The following is a 25224-nucleotide window of genomic DNA, read 5'->3' as shown; positions in this document are numbered from 1 at the left end:
AAAAATGACTTTAATTCTCTAAGTTTAGATACCTGCACATGAAAGCTCGACACGAAGTATTCATTCTAGGCTTATGTTGGAAAGACCTGACTTGTACTAATTCATGTGATAAGCAATACACTTAGGTATACACCACAGAAGTGTCCACTTCGCATCCACCAAAACTTTCAGGACTCATAATCTTAAAATAATAGGAGACAGGCATATTGACTATTGAACAAATTCAAACATTCTCTCTGCTTGAACACTGAGAATGAAATTATTAAGTATTTACGTGCTTTTTGTTTCTCATGTGTCATCTAATTGCCATCTTTACAACGTCAAATATCAAGGGTATTATCTTGTAATACAGGTGTGATGATATTTAGAACAATTTGAAGTAAATGTTTCAAATCAGTTAGTCATAAACTATACTATCAACACAAAGATCCTAAAGCAAACGCACATATTATAGTAAAAACTGCATTTTGATTTTACTTGAGAAACATGTTTCATTATTAGTTACATTTTAAATCAAATCAAGTTTCCACTTCGATAATAGCAATTTAGTGTAGCCTAGTGTTCCATGCAAACTACCATAGCAGTTAATTGCTTTATGGAATAGTTCCTCATTTTATTGCATACAAAGTAAAATATTTAATAGTTTAAGAGTCACATACTTACGCAGTTCTGGTAACTATACTTATTATAAAATCATACTCATTTTAGTATGTATAATTACCTTGAAAATTACTAATTATTAAATAAAATATTCTTGCACTTCATAAATATTTGGACTAAACACCTTAGAGTGATGGTTAAAGGACTATTCTATAGCTTTGAGTCTGGCATAAGACCACAAATATATTTCGTTGGCTAAATTTAAAACTGTAAATTGATATCGAAATTACTGTAATAATTTCAAAAAATATTGGCATAATACATCTGTATACGTTCATGTCCTAGTCGTTTTTATTTCATACTTACTACACAGTTCATTATTATTTTCATCACTTCCATCTGCACAATCTCTGTCTCCATCACAAACGAAACTTCTTCGAATACATTGGCCTGAATTACACTGGAACTGGTCTTCATTGCAAACTGGACGTTGTGTCGTCGCTAGGTAAACAAAAAAAAAATAAATAAAATAAAAACAGTGGGAGTTACAATGTAAATATGTATATATGTTTGTACACTTCCATTCACAAAAATAGATTGCCTTCGAATTGCGGAACGAACAATGATCAGAAGCGACGGCGTCCGTCAAACGGAGAGAAATCCCAATCAGGGAAGAAAAAGATCTTCAAAGCACCAAATCCACTTCAATACGATGGTATAAATCATTTTCCACGAAACGTGAGGATCATGCAGGCTTCTAGATGCCATGGCTGATTCTGCCGCAAGATGACCAGGTAATTTGAAGAAATGTGGTGAAACTGTGTAGTTGGATTGCATGGAGAATTTTCACACGGGACAGTGAAACAAACCAAAAACACATTTTGCATGATTATCTTTTATGTAGGAGTCTTTTCTTCCTTTTCAGTGAAGTCGCTTTTCTATTCTCATATACTGCTTTGTTTATCACATATGTAGCATTTTTCTAAATATTTACCACAAGTAAAGGTTTCAATGGAGAACTTTCACGCGAGTCAGGGAAACAAAAAAACTATGGATCAATGTTAGTTATGCAGTAGTTTTGTGTGCTTTTCCAGTGAAGTCACTTTTCTGTACAAGTGGATTGTATTCTGTATCAAAGTTATGTAGCAAGGATTTTTAAAAAAATGATTGTAATGCCCCTAGTAAATGTATTTTTCAAACTTTATTTTTTGTGAGATCCCAACATAAGGACGTTATCATTTTCATTCCATGGAAGGAAATGGCAAACTATAATGGACTTACCTTTCTCAGGGACCATCGAATCTAAAAAAAAAAAAAAAAAAAAAAAAAAAAGAACTTGCCGTCGGGCAGGACACCAAATCATCATCATCACTTAAGAGGAACATTGAAAATTCTTTCATTTCTTCCAGTTATGTGGTATCACTTGATGGAAGGTCAAAAACTCCTTAATTACATAATGGCAACAAGTGATGCCAAGTCCCTGGGGCCCACTAGGACCCTGTCAGAACAAAACTAACATTATTCTGACTTAAACGTCTAATTATTAGTCTGTATACAAAATGCCGAGTTTTTCACACCTAGAGCAATATAGCGTGCAAGAAGAGGATAAATGGAAGTGAGTATTCAAAGATGTTTGTTGACAATACTACACGTAGTTGCAAAGCTGTTTCGTTACTATGAGTGGGGGAGTGAGGTTTCATAAGAGAGAAAATAGTGCAGGGAGAAGGCGTGTCCTAAGGGAGAAGGAGAAATTCAAACAATATTCAAGAAATAGGATATGTTTTGATCCCTCATGTTACTTGAAATGTGACTTCTTATTAATAATATATGAATAAACACGGAAACATTGCTTCTTAAGGAAGAAAAGAGATGGGTACATTTCCTTTTATACTTTTCTCCATATACAAAAATGATATCGACATTATCTCTCTCACTATCACCTAATAACTTTTCAACCGTTTAAGGTGACTATTTAAAATTGGTACTTGGGTCTATCTGGATTATTATGATTTCACTTCAATTTAGAAATGTATTCTGATGGGGAGGAAAGGACTTCAAATATACCTTTCAAATGTTTCCTTTAAGCAATCGCTATATTGTTTTATGTTCAATGATACACATGGAAGAGAACGGTAATTCTGTTCACAAAATATATAAACTCAAACATATTATATTTCAGTCGTGATGTATTTTATAATTTTTATTTTTATGGTTGAATTATGAAGGGTTTCCTAGAATAAATATTTTTTCAAGTTACTGACAAATATCCCATTGAAAAATATAATTTATACAAAAGTAACTTGTTTGCCAGTGTGATAACAAAGATAACTTTTCCTTTGCATTTTTCTTTATTCTTTTAATTATATTTGTTCTTCATATATTTATATTTTTCATTCATTTTCAGTTACTAGGTTACGTTTTCTAACTGACTTTAAAAAGGAGGTGTTCAGTTTTACTTTCATGTGTTCATGTTTGTATATATATATTTCGTATAAAAAAATGGACAGAAAACACCGTGCAGACAGGAGCAAGAATCCGAATATACATTTTGTGTTTTCCTTAATATTCTGAGAATGTTGTATGCATTTTTACATTTGTCATTCTCTCTAAAACGGTTCACTTCAAATTTATTGAGCCATTAAAAATGCAAATTTCGTTGAATAAATCCATCTATTTTATTTCTGTTGTCCTGACAACGACATTCCAAAATCCTATTATTTAAAACATATATAACATACGAATCTCTTTTTATATCGATATTATTATTAGCATATCTCTTTTTCTTTTTCTTGTTCGAATTACATAATCAGCCTAGTACATATTTTAAAATATTTTACGCCCTAATAAAATAAGGATTTACAAGTAGTAAAAATATACAAATATACAACGTACCGTTGTATATTATGGCGCTCGACGGACTTTTACTTTTTATTTATTTACTCAATGAAAGGAAAAATAATTCTGGACCGTTTACCTTTACATGTTAATGATTCGGGTTTTCGAATGCACCTCGTATACTTGAAAATTAAAATTCATATAAATATACATATATATCATATTTAATTTTATAACAATTTTATTATCATATTTATTTTATACTTTATCATCGTCTTCATTTATTTATACGTTTCAACGACGATAAGGAACATTTGAAATTTGGTTTGTAAGTTATTTGATTTTAAGTTCTTTTTCGGGTCCATTAAATGCTTGTTACTATTTAATACTTATTTACTTAAGCATCATGAAGAAGGTTTTGAAAAAGATGTACGTGATATTCATATAGTTGTTCTTTGAACGTAAAAATGATCGGATATATTTATATTATTAGCATATAGTTCGAATGTAACAAGAACACAAAAGTAAGAATTGTTTAAATACAAATTCCTTATAGAAAACATAAATTATTAACTTCAATATATATGTTACAAAGATGCTTTCAAATACACTCTATAACATGAATCATGAATAATGCGATTAATATTGCATTTTGCAATCATACGAAAACACATGAATAATATGAAATACAAATATGAAAGAAAACACATAACATTATTACATATGTGGCCAAATTAAGAATCAATTTGATATATCCTTTCGGACGCCCCTACATTAGGTTAAGTTACATGACCAATAAATTTGGATAGGTTGCATTGAAAGTCATAAACCGGAATACAATCTTGCGCGTTATTTACATCTGCAGTTCTTCGTTTCTTACTTTGAGAATTTTCGCCATCTATGAGATTTCTACGAAGTCCCCATCGAACGAAATTAGATCTAACGTTTACATGCTTCTTAGGTGTACGTAATCGTACTACACTAGGATTAAGTTGATTTACACAAACACTATTACTGTTGCTGCTAGGATTAGGTTTGGTTTTCTTACCGGTAAAATTCGATTCAGTTCTCATCCTTTTGACTGGTGATGAAATGTCGCGTCTTCTAATAGGGCTGTACCTATTTCTGCCACAATATTCACGGTACTTTGTCCTACCACGGTTTCGGTTTCATAGAATCTTTCTCTGGTCATCTGCTCTGTCACTGTCCTGCTTCTTGGAAATAACTTCCGCGCTACCAGGAGGATAATTTTCATCTGACTTGCTTCCTTTCCTATCAACCCATTTTAGCCTCACAATATTATCGGAAGTAAGTTCTTTGCTTCCATTCGCTTCAAGGATTTGCAAAACAGGAACATAATCTAAGCACTGTAAGTTATTGTTGGTCTGTGCACTACCACGGGATGGAAGACAAATTCTGGAGTCATGCCGATTCTCTTGGAAATAACCATCGTTCTCTGCATTCTCGTTGTTTTGATCCATTACACTTAGCTTTATATGTTCATTAACTGTAACTTCAATTTCTACAATATCTACAAAACCTTGTGCGTCGGTGAATGTCTGTACTATCTTCTCCCTTTCTTCATCATAGGGTTCATATTTGGCTACAATTTGCTGATTCATTTGACTTAATTGTCGTTGTATTTGGTCCCATTTTCCATCGTTACATTGCTGCAATTGCTCTAACCTTTCGTCAAAATGTTGTGCTTGCTCTCTGATTTGTTGATTCATCTTTTAGTCTAACCTTTCAAATTGTTGATTGATTTTTTGGTCTTATTTTTCAAACTGTTCATCGCTTCGTCGAGCTTGATCTCAAGCTTGGTCCCTAATTTGCTGAGCTCGGTCCTTAATTTGCTGTGATATTCACTTTAAAGCACCCATTATGTTTTCTATAAAATTCATGTCAGTATTTTGGCTATCCGTAACACTCATGATATTTCGGGATATAATCTTGCCATTTCTTAAGATGATACAATTACTATCAGGCTCAATGTTGCTCGTTTTACTTTACTTCTTAACGATACAATCTATTCCCGTTGTTCGGCACCAATATAAAACGGTTCACTTCAAATTTATTGAGCCATTAAAAATGCAAACTTCGTTGAATAAATCCGTGTATTTTATTTTTCTTGTCCTGACAACGACATTCCAAAATCCTATTACTTAAAACATATATAACATACGAATGTCTTTTTAGATCGATATTCTAATTAACATATTTCTTTTTCTTTTTCTTCTTCGAATTACATAATCAGCCTATTACATATTTTAAAATATCTTACGCCCTAATAACATAAGGATTTACAAGTAGTAAAAATATACAAATATACAACGTACCGTTGCATCTCTTCCTCTTTCTTAACGTTTCTTTGTTGTGTTTGTGGTTCTGTTGTTTTCCCTTTGTTCATCTTTATCTGTTACTGACTGCATCTGTTTTTTACACACATTCTATTTTTTTCCGTCTGCGTGTGTTTCAAAGTTAAACCTTGACTCAACCAAAGTCAACAGGCACTTTTTAAAACTCACTGACCAGGCCTATCCTAAACATAAGCGTCCTAGTCCAAACTTTCAATTTCTCTCCAATAAGGAAATAATAAAATCTACATAAACTTGCTACAATAGGGAACTTACAGTACAAGAATAAATTAAATGTTACTGCGCGTAATCAGCATTGTCTGAGTGGTTTCAGGTATGTGATTATAGTGTTTATTATTTCCATAAGTATGAGTTCGAACCCTAAAGTTTACTCTTTTTTTTACTTTTTAGCAGGTACATCGGAAAGTTAAATTTTTTATCATTACCAATTGCAAGTGACGTTTATATTCAAAATAAGAGGAATTGTGACGGCATTTATTCTGACATATTTCAAAAATGAAGAAAAGAATAACAATATGCAAAGGCAAAAACTGGTACGAGTACTAAACATTACTAATGATAATTGCACGAAAGGCTAAAACAACAGCTGAACTCCTAACGATGGTACTTACAATTTTGGCTAAAGTATTGTATGTTTAGAACCAATGTGTTCAATAGTCACCAACGGACTTGAACCTATGTCCACAGGCACCAAGATGTAAGTAAATATTTAGTGTAACGGTGCACGCCAGCTGATTGGACAATAACGTAGGTAGTACTGCTCCAGGCTTTTATGTTTACGTAAGACCGATTCCTTCTCATAACGCATGGACTTTATTGTAGATAAACACTATGTCAAAGGAATTTTTGGAAACGATAGAGAAAATCAGACAGAGCCTAATCTCCAAAGAATCCTTCTCGAGGATGACACGGTGTAGCGTATTTGCGTTTGGCGTTGCAAATATAGTAACATATTAGCATCATTGTCCGTTGAAGTTAAAATTATATAGTGAATATTATTATTATTATTATTATTATTATTATTATTATTATTATTATTATTATTATTATTATTATTATAAACGTACTTTTGGCTTTGTACTGCGAAATTACTACATAATATATTATTTTATGTAATCGTTACCGGATTGTGTTATTTAGTTGATTAGTAGGTATTAATTTTTCTCCAGATCATCAAATAAATTAATTTCGCCTTGAACTTTGAAGCAAATAACTTTACAGGAAGAAACCGGTTCGTTTCAAAGATCAAGCTTGAACTTAGTAATATTTGGCCTATTTTATTAGTTGGCAAGATAGTTAAGGAGTAACATGCTGACCTTATGAGTAGTACAGCTAGTAAACACAGGTTCAAATCCAGTTCAAGTCAATGATTTTTTACAAAGCGATTTTGAGATTCGAAGAGTTAATTCTCGTAGTGAATAAGCAATCTTTAGGAGTTGAAAGTGAACACCTATATGACGATAGAGACGATTTACGAAAGTTGGTTTGAAAAGAACAAATCTATGAGAATTACAAGGACAATTCGAAACACTTAAATAATCTGAAGTATTCACATTTCATGTTATTGGTCCTAGAATGAAACATTATATCATATGTTAAACAAGATTAAGCTAGAGTAATCTCTGGAATATCGGTATCGTGCTGGACTTCCAAATGAAAAATTGCTGCAAATGAGGCTTACCTGCGGTTCGAGAACTTGGAAGGCAAAACTGCTGTGAATCTGAGAAAACAGTGTAAGCGTTCTTTATCGTACAATGGAATGATAAGCAGTTATCAAATTCATATTTGTCTTTCTCGCTTTTGTCTTTCTTGACGTTCCTTTAGCTGTCTATAAATCTTTCTCTTTTTCTTCTTCTTTCTCCCTAGTCACCTTTATCTCTGTATCGTATTTATTTTTATCACTCTCTTCCAGACATACTATCTCTATCTTTTTCTTTGTGTGTGTGCATGTTCCAGAATTTAAACCGACCACTTTTTATGGCCTGAAGGTTAGCCCTATGCGAAACAAAAGCGTAAAGGCTCAAACTTTGACTTGAATAACCCGATCGTCCCTATGTAGAAAATGTAATTAACTAAGAATTTCGGCTTCGAATTTTTCTTGCTCTGGGAATATAATTACGAGTCCTGGTAGTATCTCAAAGAAATACTGTTTAAATACGAGGAACTAAATAAAATATCTTATTTTGTCTACGGGTTATTGAATCTCAATAAAATCCCCACGTTAGTGCGGGTTCGAATTCTTGACCCAATGGTGGGTCATAACTTAACGAACATCGCCCGACTGACGCGATAACTAGTTTCAGCTCAAGCGTGTTTAGTCTATGTGTAAGAATCAGAATGTTATACGAGTATTCATAATATGTAAAATCGAGAGTAGATGTTCAGAGCAGATAAGTCTTTAGAGATGACGAGAAAGTGGTCCTTTTTTGGTTATTTCACCAAAAGATTTGATTTATACTAGTTTGACACAACATCCGTTTCCATCTTATGATTCCTTGTATTTTATTCAAGTTTGAAATGTGAAATATGCAAGATCTGCTACAAGGAACTCCATTTTTAATGGAACATCGAAATTTGGCAGTAAAATAACACTCATTTTTGTTTAGTTTGCGTTACTTGTTTTGAATGGAATATATTGAGCAACGCTACCTACTGCGTTTATTTTAATATATTTCGGATCAATATGTTTAATGAACCCAACCGAAATTGCAACCGAACCACGTGCAAACAAACTACGAGTGTCAAACTTTTGATGTTATTCTATATGTGTCTCAGAGCAACATAATTTCACAGTAAATTCAATATTTGGTTTGACTAGCAAGTTTGGTATTAATTTGAAAGTGATTTAATAAATTTTTTCAAGCAACTTCTATATACAGTAATAAAATAGACTGAAAAATATAAAATCAGAAATAATACATTCTGTATTGCTTGTTGATTTCTGGAAACTGAACTTTATAATGTCTGTTTTTTTTAATTTGTTTAAATTTATTATTTGTATCTGTATTCTCTTTTCTTCTTCTTTTCATGTTATATCTAAAATTAATAATGCTTCTGTCAATAATAATTCTGTTTTTTGTCAATTTGATTTGTCTTGATCAAACAACAGTGATCAAACAGCAACAATAGGTACCTGTGGTCCCGACAATATTACAATTCAAAGTAGATTTTTGTTTGTCTAAATTTAATCTGAACAAAGTTGTTAAGAGTAGAAAGGGTGAACGATATGGTAACAGATATTTAAATTCAGACAATTATTTTAGACGTGTGTGGAAAGTTAGGTATTCTATCCCATTAGGGTATTAACATTTGATGAGCAAGAGTAGTCTAAATAATGTTCAACAAATAAAGGCCGATGTGTTTATCAAACATTCGTCTAACTGGACTCCTTTGTTTTGAATATCCGCCTATGTATTCACAGGAATATGATAGAGTGCAACAGCATACTGAACAAATACCAATTCTTAGCCAGTGCTTCAAGAAAACTTAATGATTGAACGTACTTTTAGTAAAATTGGCAAGTTTGTTCAAAATAAATTTCAAGAGTTTAGCATTATTTCTCGTAAAAATAGCATAGGGTATCTAATAAGTTGTTTGTCATAGAAAAATTGTTGTTTAATATAAGTTACACATTTTCTATGAGTTTAACTGTCTTATTGGCTAAATGCAAAAGAACTTTGCTACGAGATGTAAATAAAGCTTTGAGCAATAATGTACCTGGGAAAGAATTTAGATGATGTGTAGTAAATATATAGATTGTTCCTGTGTGCAAACATTCCTTGATATCCAAAATGGAGTATAGGAAGCAAGGTCGTAATGAATATGTGGATAATTACATTAGCCAAAATATTTTCTATGAATATTTTAAATATTGCAAAATCAGAAAGAGATTTATTATAGATTATTGTTAATGGGTTGAATAGGAGTGTTTGTCATAAAACGTTAAACTTATATCCACCACTTAATACAAGAGAAATGCTTGATATCACGGAATCACGTGTTGAATGAAGTCAAGTTGATTGTAATAAATGCAGAGGCGCAAGCAAATGAAATAGCCGTTGTAAATAAAAGGATAATTGACAAAAGAGTACTAAACCTACTTTCCAAAAGAAAATTTGTTTGATGGAAATTATAATAGTTTGCGTAAGCCATATGTAAAATATCATGAATTGAATGTTAGTTGTCGATATATAATAATAAGGGTTTCAGGAAAGTTCCGCCACAACTTGAAGATGCTATTGCATCATTTGTTATTGGATGAGTTAATGGCAAATTGACTGATATATGTGTTGATGGAGGTCCTTAAAGTCTATCAACACATGATTTAGTAACACTGTGCTGCGCTGATGGATGTTTGAGATCTATTAATGAACAACTTATTGACGCTCCACTAAAATAACAATATGCTCGTAATTGTGAGATCTTATTAATTAATTTGTGCGGGCAATTCAAAAGAGTGAGTTAAAGTAGTGAACGATATTCCATGCCATTGCTTATGAGATAATTTTTTTTCTACCTGTAATGGGTTCCAAAGTGGACTTTGGTTTGTAGGATGAATTAAAGAAGATAAGATTACATTTTTTAAAAGGTGGTAGGTTAGATCCTTGATCGAGAGGAATAAAATTTGGACATACCGCATGCAAGTCTTGAAATGGGAAAACTGTACATGAATTCTAATAGTGAAAAGAGAATGGTTTCATTATTTTTTATTCCAGATCCAATAGCAGAAACTTCTGCTAATAGTGCTGTCCTATGCAAGTTAGATCAGAACGAATTGTAGGCCAGATTGTTAGACATGTATCTCCTTATCAATGAACAACTTTTTCAATGGCGTTTAGCTTTGAATTATGATTTGGATTCCCTTCTGTTTAATATGAAGTGTGAAAATATATTTAGCAGTACGGATTGTAAGTTACATATTATGGTACACAATAATGGAGACACAGTAACTGTTAAACGTGAAATGATCAGTTTGTATAATACTTAGCACTGACAAATTATCTTACTCTGAGTTGGTTCAGGTGTCGCTATGGATTCTTCAAGGAACATTAGAGGAGAGTGATAACAATTTAAACACAATTCAAACAAGAGTTATGGATATATGTCTCATAGAGAGAATAATAGGAAAGCAGAGTATGATACAGTTATGCCTCATCTTTTTGGGAATAAAATAACACAGTCTGATAAAGTGATAACATCTTAACTTTCAAGAAGAATAAGAAGAAGAAAAGAAACGATTTTTTTAAGAGGTGCCTTCAAGTAAAAAGGCGATTAATTGTAGAATATGAATGGACAACTTTTTGTCCAACAGTGTGATGTAAACAATTTAGAAGCATTTGATGCAGATATTGATGTTTCTGAGAGGTTTATGAAACATGCAATACCTCGCAAACGGTAAGAGCTACAGTAAAACTCACTACACGAATGAATTTCCGAGAAAATTGTACATAAATTTGATGTACCACTTGCACTTATTTAAATTTGAAAAACGAAAGTTGAATCCAATATGGTGGATTCAAGATGACTGTCGGGATGTGTAATATGTCTCAGAGAAACAGTACTTGATCTAATTTGTTTTGCGTATGCCCACATTCATGTCCAGTTACACCTAAAGAAATTAATACTAATTTCGTGTTCGAGCGTTATAGTAGTGTACGATTGAATTCTGGATATATGAAGGCCCATAAATATGCAAATTACCAGTATGGGCTCCTAAAATTAGTGTAATACATATTGGGCTGCGGAGAACTTTGCATTTGAATCAATTTAACATGAATCCCAAGGGGACACTTCGGGAATGTACTTTGCCAGATGAGGATCCCTGGATTGTTACAGAAGGTCGCATGTACTTGATCGTAATGAAATTATATCGAAGCGTAATTCTACAATCACATAAATGCAAAGAAATTTACAAATTGTGCCATAGTATGTAATGTGAAGTAACGTAAAGTTTCACGGACAATATTAATGTTAATTAAAGTTCTTTGCTTGTATTAATATGTTTAGATTTATATATTTTTTTAGAATTTGGCCTAATACTCTAAACATTTCAAGTCATTTAGTATTATGGAACGTGCGTTCACGAAAAAAGAATTTAGAATTTAAAATTTGTTATTGTTGTTGATTCGTAAATTTGTTTAAAACTTAAAGTTTCATAATTATATATTAGTAGTATTTAAAACAAAGGCTAATTAAATATTTTTATGGTTATTAGAATTAATTTAAGAACTGATATTGATTATTTCAAAGTATTTTATTTGGAAAAATATTTAATATATATAAGATTAAATGTTACGTTGGTTGTTGACTTCGCAAATATCAGTAATATTATGTATTAATTTATAATTATGTCTTGTACTTATGAATTTCTGTATTCCTAGCTTTGACTCGTGCTTTCTGTTTATGACATCTGACTACCAAGAAACTCAGCTGGAAGGTTTTTTTTTAAGTATTTCGAGAACGCTTTCAGAAGTAGTTGATTATATTTGCATGCCACTAAAATACAAAAACACGTAATAGGTTGGTTATCACACAACACACATATTTTATATCCCGAAATAAGAAATTTTGAAGGGATATGTTTTTGAAGTTTCGTCTGAAGATGAGTCGTTCTACTATCGAAAGATATGAGGAAGGGAGCTTCAGGACTTTGTTCTACATTATAAATTTGGCCATATTTTTATAACACTTATTCTAACAAAATATGTTAAGTCCCGATGTTAATCTGTTTATTGACATTATACTCGCTGTACTAAGATACTCTCGTACTCGAAGAGGTTAACAAGAGGGAGAGACGTACTAAGAAAGTTGTTAAATTTTGCTAAAATTCGAAACTTATGATAAATTCAGCATTCTCCTTAATTCGGTTGGTGTTATAAAAGGATATGTTAACGAAAATAAATAAACTTGACCATCCTTGAGTCTGCCATAATACAAAATTGCAATAGGATACACGTAACGACAATTCTAGACGTGAAACGTAATTCCTAAAATATAATTCAATGTTTTTATATGATACAGTGCAGAATAATCAACGTCACCAACGGTGATTATTAAAATAGGAGCATTGAAAATTCTAGCTCACCGATTTCGAGCTATCACCTAAAATGAGTTGTAGTATTACCTTTTCCTTCACCCATATATGAAAAACATTAACCTGCCCGCTCATTATGTAGATCTTCCATAAGTGTTATTTTTACTTATGTAACCTCTAAAGACTTGCAATAATAATTTCGGATAGAAGCATACAAGACGGAAAGGACCTAACAGAACAACACTACTCAACAATACTCAATGTGTTTGGAAGGTAAAGTATAACTACAACCAGCACGAAAACCAGACAAAACAAGTTACCGTTAAAACGTGTTTGAAGACCTCGTATTTACGATTAAGCTTAGAAATAGGGCAATAAAAGAATACCAATACTTTAATAAGTCACTAGTATTGATACCCTGTCGTTCAATCGGAATCATTTCTTACAGTGTCAATTTACGTCAAGTTTTGCAGTGTGAGATTCTTAAACATTACAGTATGACACATAAAGGAAAAGAAATATTTAAATATAAACCTTAATCCATTGGAAATGATAATTAACTAAAATTATCTGCTCACCTTTATTACATCTTTCACTAGATTCATCACTCTCATCACCGCAATCGTTGTCACCATCGCAAACGTATCTTTCACTGATGCATCGTCCATTATCACACAAAAATTTGCTTCTTTGACATCCTTGAGCTTCTGTTTAGGAAATAACCATACAATTAAATTATTCTTTCTTAAACACAAACATTTCAGCATCTTAAAACGCACACACATAATACATAAATATAAACACACTTTAGTTATTAAGGTTGAACAGAGTGTATACGACGAATACACCCGTATACTATCGACTACAAAAAGAATCAACCTCCTTTATGTAACTCAAATTTAGGAAAAGCCTTTGATTTATATTAAAGTGTTTATCTCTTGGCATTCGTTAAGCATGGAAACTATCCTTTAGTATGAATAGTGCAACTCCATCTTCTGCTGGTACTTTAATGGTCTTAACGTTTGCGAGCTCTACTAACGGAAAAGATTGTCGACTCTATATGTATCTTGTTTCACTTTCAATTAATCGCTTCAATATATTGAGTTGATGCAATTAGCGTGTCTGAATGAAGAGTGTCACTTACAAAAGAAAGGAAAGGCTGCAGCATTTAGTTAATCAACGTAGTTTAATGCTTCTCTCAAAACTTCGAAGTTTTGGGCTTTATCAGTTTGAATAGCAGCATAGAATGCTTCATTGTCTATTGTTTGTAGACCTCATTCTTCCTGATCCATCATGGAGAGATTAGTCGCTTTCCTTTATTGTTAACTATTGATGTATTGTGTGCTCACGGCATTCGCACTGAATAATTGCACTTTGCTTCTTATACTACCATAGTTTTTTTTTAGTATAACTAATAAAGCGTACCGATCCATATAAGACCTTATTAGGGATTCTTGGTTTGCATATCTCACTGACGTCGTCGGTTACTGTGGTACACTATAAAAGAAAACACTAGATAACGTATTAATTTCCTGTGCCCTCCTTCCTGATCTAGGTGAGGGGTAGTCGAGAAGTTAGATTCATTAGGGACTTATGTTGAGACAAATCTCATTGGAGTTAAGATTCTTCTGAAGAGTTTGAGATTTTTTTAACTGTTGTCGAAGCTTTTATTCTCGTATCCTATTTATTTTTTAAGTATAAAAGTGTATGTATCGCCATGTGGATTCAAAAGATTTGCCCATCCGTGAACGCTGAGCTTCTCTGCCTGCTTCTGCTCAGTAACTGGTATTGAATTCAGCATTGTAAAACAAATAGCAGTGAAGTGTGCTTTTAGTCTCTCAGAGAGTGAGTGCAAATATCCAAGTAAAACAAATAACATCCAGTGCATTGTGTTATCTCAACCTGTATCTAATTTTTGCCAACGATAACTAACGAAACAAGTAGTGTTTATCCTAATATATATTAAAGTTTCAGTACAATGGCTGATCAAAGTGAATCAATCAGGAAAAAGGAATTTGTAAATGCGTCCAAAATGAAATGAAATGAATTTTTTGAGTTTTACGTCCCACGATTACGCCGGATAGGCTAAAGGAGACGGTATAATGAGATATGAATGAAATGGTGGATTTAAGAAACTGGGGAGAAACGGGAAAACCCCGAGGAAACCCACGCACACGGTGTTTGTCCACGACAAAATTCACTTGGCGGGAGCAGGGTTTGAAACCAGTACCCCATGCACCAGAGATGAACGCTCTACCACTGAGCCACGGCGGCCCCCGTAAATGCGTCCAGTCAGTGAATGAAAATACAAATAGTGTTTAGAAGTTAGTGCTGTTAGCGCCTTATCTCTGTTTTGTAATAAACGCTTCATATTGGAAGAGATATAACATTGAATAACTTTAAAAATCAGATAAACATGATGCACTAGATGGCGAAGAACTCTTCAAATTTGTAAATTTGAAATCTCTTTGTATTCCACAGTTTCCCTATCAGTGGTGCTTTTTTAACAGTTCAAACCCTGGTAGCAAGAAAGTTTTTGGTCAGTTGGCGTTCGCTTTTCTTTGGCTTTCTACGCTTGCACTTGAAACGCATGCTTTTATAAAATCTGCCTTTTGTTGTGATTGCAAGTGATACTTTAGACCCTTCGCAGAGCATCACTGGCCGTTTATTCTCTATTGCCTTGCCTTGACTTTTAAAACACTTGCATCAAGCTTGAATGGAACACCGAATGCTAGGTTTTCCCCATGTAACTTCATTATTAGAATCCAGCCTGTGGATGATTGCACGTTTCCCAACGAAAGGTCAATGCGAGAATGGCCGACTTGCAATACAAGCTTACAGCAAGCAGTTTGCATGTTGTTTCTGCTACTAGGCTACGAAAAGTTACATGACTAAGTCTCTAATCTTAAAAAAAAACATAGAGTATTTTTGCACAGGTTATGTACTTTACAAAATTTCAGGGAACATTTTCTAATTCAAAATATCGGGAGGTGTAAAAATCAAGTTTCAATAGTTTCAATAGTGACGAAAGGAACTATGCCTTGCAGGGAATCCCTTGTAATATTCATAACGCTGTAGTGGTGTTAGTTTACAAAACTGACAGACAAGTCGTAGCTTGTTTGCTTACGTCTTACATGTTCATTCCACATGTGCCAAAACCTGACGTTGTGCTAGTAGAAAAATTGTAACTTTTTGTTGGGTTGCAAACACTGCTTCTCTGGTGACATCCCCTATAGTCTCTAATGAAAGTCCCTCACACTGTCCATCTTTCCGAGGAAACAAAATTTGAAAGAATTTCGCCATTCCAAGGATAACAGAATTACACAAGGTTAATCCTGAATTCATTGGAATACTGAAGTATACCTCACTCGTCTCCATTCTACCCAATTTTACTGTACCACACCAAAATGCTTTTAGAAGCAGTCTTTGTACATATACTACACTGTACTAAGTAGCTATTCATCTATTTGATAGTTTTTCTACACAAACAAATAAAATAAATAGGTCATAGTTACTGACATAAATAAAAAATGTAAAATTAAACAATTTCACACATATAGTTGGCAACACTGTACTTAGAAAAATAGTAGTAGTAATAGAAAATAATAACATATGATGTCTTAGACACCCTAAGTTCATATCGGACAAGATAAATTATTTTTCGGGAGAAATAATGATTTTTAATCTGTGGGCCTCAGAGCCTCTCCCCCCCCCATTGGTGTTCCTAGGGTAAAGAAAGCAGAGGAGAAACCTGAAAACTCATTAAATATATACATACATAAGGTTTAAACGAGACGAGTTTAAATTAGAAATAGGATTTACTTATCTCAATGTCGTATTTTTAGAAGTCTCGTCTCGTCTCGATTCCTGCAGAATTCTTTCTCATTTTGTATCATATCGTTTGGTAAATTTATGTACAAAATTTTTGTCGTGATTCTCTTCTTAATTTTATCTAGAGGTTATCATTTATTTATTTTATCTGTTTATTCAACACAACAAGCTTTAGGCCCAGTTACAATGTTATTCATTTATAAATACAATTACCCACAGTTATATAATTTAATAAATTATTATTCATTTACTCATTTTCGTTATGACATATAACTGTTATTCTTAAGTTTATGTATATATACTGTCTCCAACATTTCAAAAAACATCTATCGCAGATATAATTTCGATTGCATTATAGGAATTTGTTCTTGCCTTTTTTTTTCACTGAAATGTGCTGTTACTTCCTACGTCGGTTTTACCTGATGGAACATGGAATTGAATCTTCGAAGCAAGATGGGGATATTAAATTTTAACATTAATCGTTAAAGTAGGAAATTGTGTAAAAATAAAAGTTTCGCATATTCACTCCATTGTTTCAAAGTATGCATATTGAAGTTTTGTACTTTTTAAATCTGATTCGTAATAGGAACACATGCCAGTTTTACTAAGCAAGTAATTTTAACAATTTTGATTTTATCGTTTGAATCATATCAATGTGTTTCAGTGCTTTTGGTGACCAAGACAGTCGCATATTCTTATTGTGATGTCACAAAGTAGAACTAGAGTTTAATTAATGTAATATTGTTTTGTAATGGTTTGCCTACTGAAGGAACTGATTCTCAGTGAAGAAAACTTATCTCTGATGCCTGGAGCCACTTTTTCGATCCGCGGCCAAATAAGTTTCATGGTGAACAACGTCGTGTCCGTGGGTTTTCTCCGGGTTGTTTCGTTTCATCCCTCATTCTCATTCCATCAATTCTTCCATTATCACTCACTTGCTTTATCATCTCTCCCTTAGCCTAACAGCCACAACGTGGGACGGTAATCTGAAAAATTAACTGTCCTTGCCAATAAAACGCATAATAAAACCAAGATTTCGATGTGACGTATTAATAATTGTTTCAATATGATAAGTAATAGTTAATTCAGAATCAAATAGCACATCTAGATCTTTAATTAATTTAGGTGTCTCTAAAATAATTAATTCAATAGAGTAGATGTTTAATGTTGTTTCCTTTTGGGGTAACGGAAAGAGTTTTGCATTTATTCACGTTCCACTTAAGCTTGTTACTGTTACACCAGTTCTTAATACAGCACAAGTATCTTTATAGTTTCACACAGTCCTCATGCGAGTTAATTTTGGAGAATATTATAAGGTAATCCATGAATAGAATACTGTAAGAATAGTGAATGTCAACTCGAGATCATTTACGACTAATACAAATGAGAGTGAACCAAGATTTGAATCTTGAGGAACTCCAGATAAGGCTGTAATATGTTTTTAGAAAAATACTGTCATTTGTGCATGACAGTCTGCTTACGATTTTGCAAATAGGACACAAAAAAGTTTTTGCTTTTATAGATAAATTGAAAGTCGTAATTTGTTGTAGCAGAACATCATGATCTATCAAATAGAAGTTTTTCAAAAGTCAGAATAGATTACATCAAGTTGACCCCCTGTGTCGAACTCGTTTGAAATAAACTCTGTTATGATGGCCAAATTAATGGATGTTCATCTATTCTTTAAGAAACTACGCTGACATACTGATAGAACGGGTTTTATCCTCTTGGATATCACTTACTCCAACATCTTTGTAAATGCTGATAAAATAGAGATAGACCTATAGTCCTATATGTTTCTCGCATCACTAGATTTATGGATAGCACAAATTATAGCTTATTTCTATCTGTGCGGAAACGCTGTTCTTTTTAATGACATATCTATAATACGACGTAGTTAATGTTTAAGAAAATCTGTACACTCTGTTTAAGAAAACATGTATGGTGGTGTGCCATCTGCGCCGCAAGATTTTTTTGGGTTTCAACTTTGTTATGGCTTCCTTAACTTTCTCTAGAGCTATTTCATTTAAAAGAAGCATATCTAATGTTACGTAAGCAGTCCCATCGGCTATGATGTTATATGTGTCATAATGTCCTTGCCATTACTGTGAACTTATTTATTTTAGTTTATGCTACTTAACCCTCATTGTCATTTGAAACTTTTGAATTGGACTCCATCTGGGACCCTGGAACAAACTATTTTACCACTAAGCGTGTACCATTGAAACTGATGGGATACATGTTCGCCGAGTATTCCATTTATCCAATCCGAAAGAATGACTCGGTTCAAACTATTTTGCCTGCTAATTTTTGTAGCTTTTACATTACAAAATATGTTGTAACTCACGTATACCGATTTGCCTAGTTGTAACATATCAAATGCAAACACAATTGCCTCGTTCAGATCTCAGCGAAGCCACTTCGTGACCTTCCTTTGAAAGAAGAATTCCAATTGCATGCTAGGATAACATAATAAGGAAAAGAAAGCAAAATAATAAAACTCGAAAATGAACAAGAATATCTTGATAGATGCGGACTTGTTATAGTTAGTGAAAAAGTTAGGACTGACTAATCTATTATATATTCTAAAGAAAAGCTACAATAGTTTTATATGTATATCTAGACGAATGTGTGTTTAAGCGAAACATTATTCACATACTTAACTGATTTTCAGCTTTCTCACTAGAGGAATGGTTTAGAACAGTAAGTCTAGGCTGGGGATATTACGTGTTGGTGAATGCAAGCGCAGGGATACTATGTTTTGGGCGAGAGAGTGAAAGAGATCAAGTGCTTCACCCGAGTTGAGACTGTACTACTGTACACATAATTTTTAACTTAATTATTTTATACGCTTGGATCTTGCTTTTGCTAAATGGCAAAAGTTGAAATATAAGACTAAGCAAATTCGTATTTACTCTGCCTGATATACGGCAGCATTTAATATTTTCAATAAGCGTGGACACTGAGAATATTTCTAGTACTTATCTCAAGTTATTAATGGAAACATACTTTTCTAATACATAACCTATTCCTTTAAAACAATAAAAAGCAAATCAATTATAATCAACTCTTTTTGTATAGAAGTGATACATTTTAAACTTCTATCGCCTTTATACAAGACTTGTATTACGACAGACATTTTCAACATTAATAAATACGAACTTTAAGATGAACGAGTGAAGAATGGCACATGCTGAACAACCTTCGGTTGTATACTCTGTTAGCCAATTTTCAGTTATTCTTTCTTATATCTTTGTCATATGTCCTCTGAGTGCATGTCGCCTATATTTGACATGGGGACTCACTGTATACATCATGTATAATTCACATCTCGCCTATTGGCGACACAGTGTCCGAGGAGGTTAAGGATGTACCAAACATTAGTGAAAACACCGTTCAATATACTGGAAGCAACTTCTAGCCTACGGTTATTTTGAATATTTCACATAAGTTTCTCTAATTTTCCCTTTATCCTGACAATGTAAATGGCAAGTAATGAACTAAATTAAAATTACAATTATCAGATATTTGAATCCAGCGATTTCGCTCATATCTCACGAATTAGAGGTATCCTATTATATGGCAAGTCCTATTTATTGTCCATATTTCAAGTTTATACATGTAGCTTAAGAAGTTTGGCCTTGCCGTTGATCAGGGTAAACATTGTAAAACATTATAGTACAATGCAATTAGGTTTGAACCCGGAATTCGAAAAAACAATCCGAAACATTTCTAAAATGATCATGATATTCTATTCAGTAACTCACAGAAAGTCCAAAAAAATCTCTCGTCGGGTTTGGCCACTATGGCCGCCATATTGGATTGCCTATTTCCAATGACAAAAGTTTTCCCGGAAACCATAGCATTCACTTTAATTGACTATAATACAAGTTGTAAACACAGCAGAGATATAAACCATACCTCACTGAAAAGATACTTAATTAGTTGTTCTTATTGTGTAAAAATTGAGAAAATTTATATTTTCTCGAAAGGGAAAAACGAGAACTTTACAATTGTTTTCAGAACAGAAGTAAAGAATTGAGTTTTTGGATTTTTATTACAACATTATAGATAGAAGAATAAAAAAAAACTATCTGAAACCTTTTCTAAAATGATCATGATACTCTACTCAGTAACTTAGAGAAAGACCCTAAAAATCCGGCGTCGGATTTGGTCACTATGGCCGCCATACTGGATAGGCTATTTTCAACGCCAAACGTTTACCTGGAAACCATAGCATTAATTTTAACTGACTATAGTACATGCTTTAAACACAGCAGATATATAAACTATACCTCATTGAAAAGATATTTAACTAGTTGTTCTAACTTTCTCAGAATAGAAGTGAAAAATTGTCTTTTTTAATCCTTATTACAATATTGTAGGAGGAAGAAGCATAGAATAGCTGCTAATTGTTGGCTAAACCTTTCTCAGTAAAACGTTAAAAATACATAATATTAACACCTCTCAAAGCTGGAATTCCAAACTTAGATTCAGGTAATGCTTTAAATTCCCTCTTGCCTAAAGATTGCAAAATTTTCACCAGTGCATCCACAAGCTTTGAGTGAAGTTACCAGTGGATAGATTTTTGAGAAGGCTTCAGTACAACTTACAAACACCGATGTTGACTGTTTTGGATCATGCAAAAAGGTAAATTCCTAAAATGTTTTGAATCTTTGATGAAATGCTCTATCCTTAGCAAGCGAGATTAGTCGAAGGAATTTGATATATACATATATATATATATATATATATATATATATATATATATATATATATATATATATATATATATATATATATATATATATATATATATATATATATATACAAAATTGTTGATTAATAACATGTTTAGTAAGGTTTGAGATTTGTAATGGTTGAGGTAGGAGGAGGGATACAAGGTAATTCTTTATTATGTAAAAGTTTCAAACTTAGATAATTTTGATTTGAAAGCAACTTACGATTACCTGAATCTATTCCAAACCAGAATGTTTGGCATCTTGGAATGCCTCTCCTTCGATATATTTTCAGGAACTAGCAAATCTCCATCCATTTCCACTTCATCTTCTATGTTCCTGTTGGTACGTCCATCCCACACGTAATACTCACACATGATTAACATACCTCTCCGGCACTCAAAACTTCCTTCACAGACGTCGGTGCAGGATGTAGTAGGTATTCAGGAGCAGGGGACTTCGAAGTTGGTATGGGGCGTAGATAACTACGAATATCTTCAAACCCTAGCGTAAAGTGTCCATGTCAACATTACGCTACTGTTGCACTTGATAAAAGATTCGGAGTGAATGATCACGACCGGCTTCTGTTGTAGGAGGAGATACAGCTAAGATAAACTGCAAATGTATAGATTGTTTGGCAATTGTCTTCTCATATAGTTGGTAACATAAAATGTCCAAGTATCCCATATCTTTTGACCTATACAATGGCAGAAAGAAAGATTTACCAGCTTAAGCCACAGCTTCTGTTGACACTCTGGAATTATTGAAAATACTTGCAAGGAACGAACATGAACCGGTCATCCGGACATCTGAATCAAACCTAGTAAATTCGATAAACATAAAAAAAGATATGTTCATGCGCAAAACGTTAGGGGCCATAAGACAACAGAGTAAGTACCTGTGGCTCATTAACACTGTTAGTATAAAGAAAATTGTAGACTCGCAGTGAAATAGCTATTGCATCAGCACTGTTCATTGGAAACTTGTGGTCTATAGTTCATTCTCTTCAGCATGAAACAAACTTTCCAGAGGTGCTATGTATTGCGGCCCATAACGTACTCGAACAAGGAAAATTGGGAGAATGTCGGGAAAATGCCCTCCAGAAATCCCTCCCATCAACTTGGGACCCCTTTAGGGTGGTTCTGGGTAAAAGCACACAATCCAAATGCATCTCGAAAAATACTATTGAGGATAAGAAATGACTGTACCAAGTTTTATATCGATAGGCGGAATAGATATGAGGGAAGAGCTTGTTTACCAATACACCACCATCATCAACTATTTAGGATACACCCTGTTTTTGCGGCGCTACTTGTTGTTTTCTGGAACAAGACTGATATTGTCGATTATTTTGTACCTTTCCTCATTACATCTTCTTCACTAAATAAGGAGGAAGAATACACAGATGGTTCGTATTTGAAGATCTCAGACAACTGTTCTTCAGAGCTAACTGTGCATACCATGCAGTGCAGAAGCTAGTTTGGGTCTACACAGATTGCTTCATTACGCACAGTTAAACATGTTCTTGTTAAGCTAGCCAAAGACTTTACACTTGCTTTGCGTTTCAGATGAATTTCACTGAATTTCTTTCCCTCAATCTACTTCATCACAGTAAGGCTAACTTATAATGCTTTATCACAATTTACATTTTAAACAGCTAGCAAATCAGTAGATATTGATGTAAGTTGAGATATCTTTCGAATGGTTTAAGTTCTCGGAGCCAGTTGATGAAACATAGACATCTTCGGCGTCACGAATTTGACGAGACTCTCGCAAGTCAATAAGTTGTTCAGAGGAGGCGGAGATAATATTAGTGGATTTCTCCACAGCTTGCATTATTCTTGAATATGCAGGCATGGAATGAACTCATGTAGTAATAGTTGAAGCAAAATTCCTCGTCCCCAAACCAACAACTTTTCATAGCTCTCATCAAAGCCTGTTCAATTGTCAGGTCACTCCAATTCCGCACAAAACTTCTCACTTTTTCTCACTTTTATGAAGTAATTTTGTTTTACAAACTTCGGAAATTCTTGTTTTAGTAAAATAGATTCTAATTGTACAGGTCCATTAGCTGAATCGATGACAATGATGATATAGTGTTTTACCTGAAAACAGGTTTTTTGACCCGAAGGTCCTAGGGTAAAGTACACAAATGGTGGTTTGCATTGCCTTCCATATGTTAATGATGACCAAGTGGATGAATAAGTATCTGCTAGTAGAAAATTTAATCAATATTACAACCACTGGAAAAAGTCTCAGCGTGGGAATTGGATTGACTTTCTGACTAAAGAAGAGTTAACCAACGCTTGCGGATACATATTAATTTCTCCGGTCTATACCTACATGCAAGGACTATATACGTATATATATATATATAAGGTGTTTATGACCCATACCGACAAACTGTAAGACGTGATTCCTCACATCAAAATAAGAAGAAAAGTTCATATGAACCTATTGCGAAAAGTGCATAGTTTCAGAGCTAGGACTGTCCAAAATTGAAAAAAAAAACTAAATTTCAACAGGCCCTATTTCGAAGTCCAGAAACTGTGGATGGTGGTCCTTATCAGCGTAAAGGAACTCACGGATACACAATCCAAAAATGCATATTTCATCCATTTTCAATGGGTGTGTAGAGTATTCTGTACAGGGTACAATTATCAAATATGTTCTCAATAGAGTTTTCAGATATACTCTGATTTCAAGGAGGCTCCAAAGTTGGCAGGAGGTAAACCTTGAGAACAATCGACATCCAATGCTTCGGAGGGAAGGCGGAACTGTTAGGAACAGGCAGCTCCATGTCTTTTTGTGTTCGAAATAACGTATGATGATATGTATTTCTTTACAGTATATTTCACGATTTCATCACTTATAAGCGCGAAAAAAACATCGCACCATGCGTTTTCCCGAGTACGAAAAACCGTGCTGCTGACACTTCTTAAGACTTCCGACATCGTGCCAAAGGATTCTGTGTTTACTGCTATCAAGACTTATCGTTTGCCTGCTTTGGACCAATCATAAAATCAGAGCATATCTCAAAATTCGGTTGATGGCATGTCTGGGAATTTCACCCTGCAGGAAATAATCTGTGCACCCATTAAACAGTATGCATTATGAAATATGCATTTTTGGATTGCGTAAGCATGACTTCCTTTATGCTGATAAAGACCATCATCCACAGTCTCTCGAAATCGAAATAGGACCTCTTGAAATTTAGTTTTCTTGCGATTTTGGACAGCCCTCTATCTGATACTATGCACTTTTTGCCATTGGTCCATATGAACTTTTTCTCTTATTTTCATATGAGGAATCACCTCTTTAAATTTGTCGTATATATATATATGTATATATACATCCTCATGGCATTGTCAAAGCTCTGTATTTGTATTTTACATTTAAAATTGCAACCGGGTGTTTCTGGCTGCCTTATACGGTTGACCGATCATCACCCTTGTTCTTCGCGCGCAGAGTCACCGAAGAACTGAAAACGTACTCTGTGCACAAACAGTTTGTGGTTGTTAACTCGGAAAGCCTGGTACTTCTGCTTGTCAAGGTTAAAAAGTGGGAGAAAAAAGGATGTCAGAATGTAAAAAGGGTGCAACAGTGACTGATACTTGTAAGAAACATATTCATTTGTAGTTCGTGCTCATTCCGTCTGTAGCGCTACTGTGGCACAACGTATATTGTAGCTGTATAATTCTTGTACACTGCTAGTAGGTCTATTGGCGTAAGTGACGACCGAAACTATGTTTTCAGCTCTGACTGCTATAAGGCACTGCTGTGTGCTGCTTTTGCTTTTCTTTTTTCTCCT

General features: G+C 33.6%; 1 protein-coding gene across 1 annotated transcript in view; it reads right to left on the bottom strand.

Annotated features, from left to right (window-relative positions):
- Positions 1 to 25224, bottom strand: part of LOC145678539 (uncharacterized) — a gene marked incomplete in the record, with an annotated part of 195303 nt that overhangs the window by 148740 nt on the left and 21339 nt on the right. Inside the window, 2 exon segments of the mRNA XM_081748801.1 lie at positions 967 to 1101; positions 13422 to 13539. Of these exon segments, the coding sequence (XP_081604927.1) occupies positions 967 to 1101; positions 13422 to 13539 (253 nt within the window).

Source organism: Thermobia domestica, chromosome 2, assembly GCF_964235325.1.
Source record: "Thermobia domestica chromosome 2, izTheDome1.hap1.1, whole genome shotgun sequence".
NCBI classification, from domain to species: domain Eukaryota; kingdom Metazoa; phylum Arthropoda; class Insecta; order Zygentoma; family Lepismatidae; genus Thermobia; species Thermobia domestica.
The sequence above is the reverse complement of the archived record's forward strand: the minus strand, read 5'-3'. Positions and strand labels throughout refer to the sequence as shown.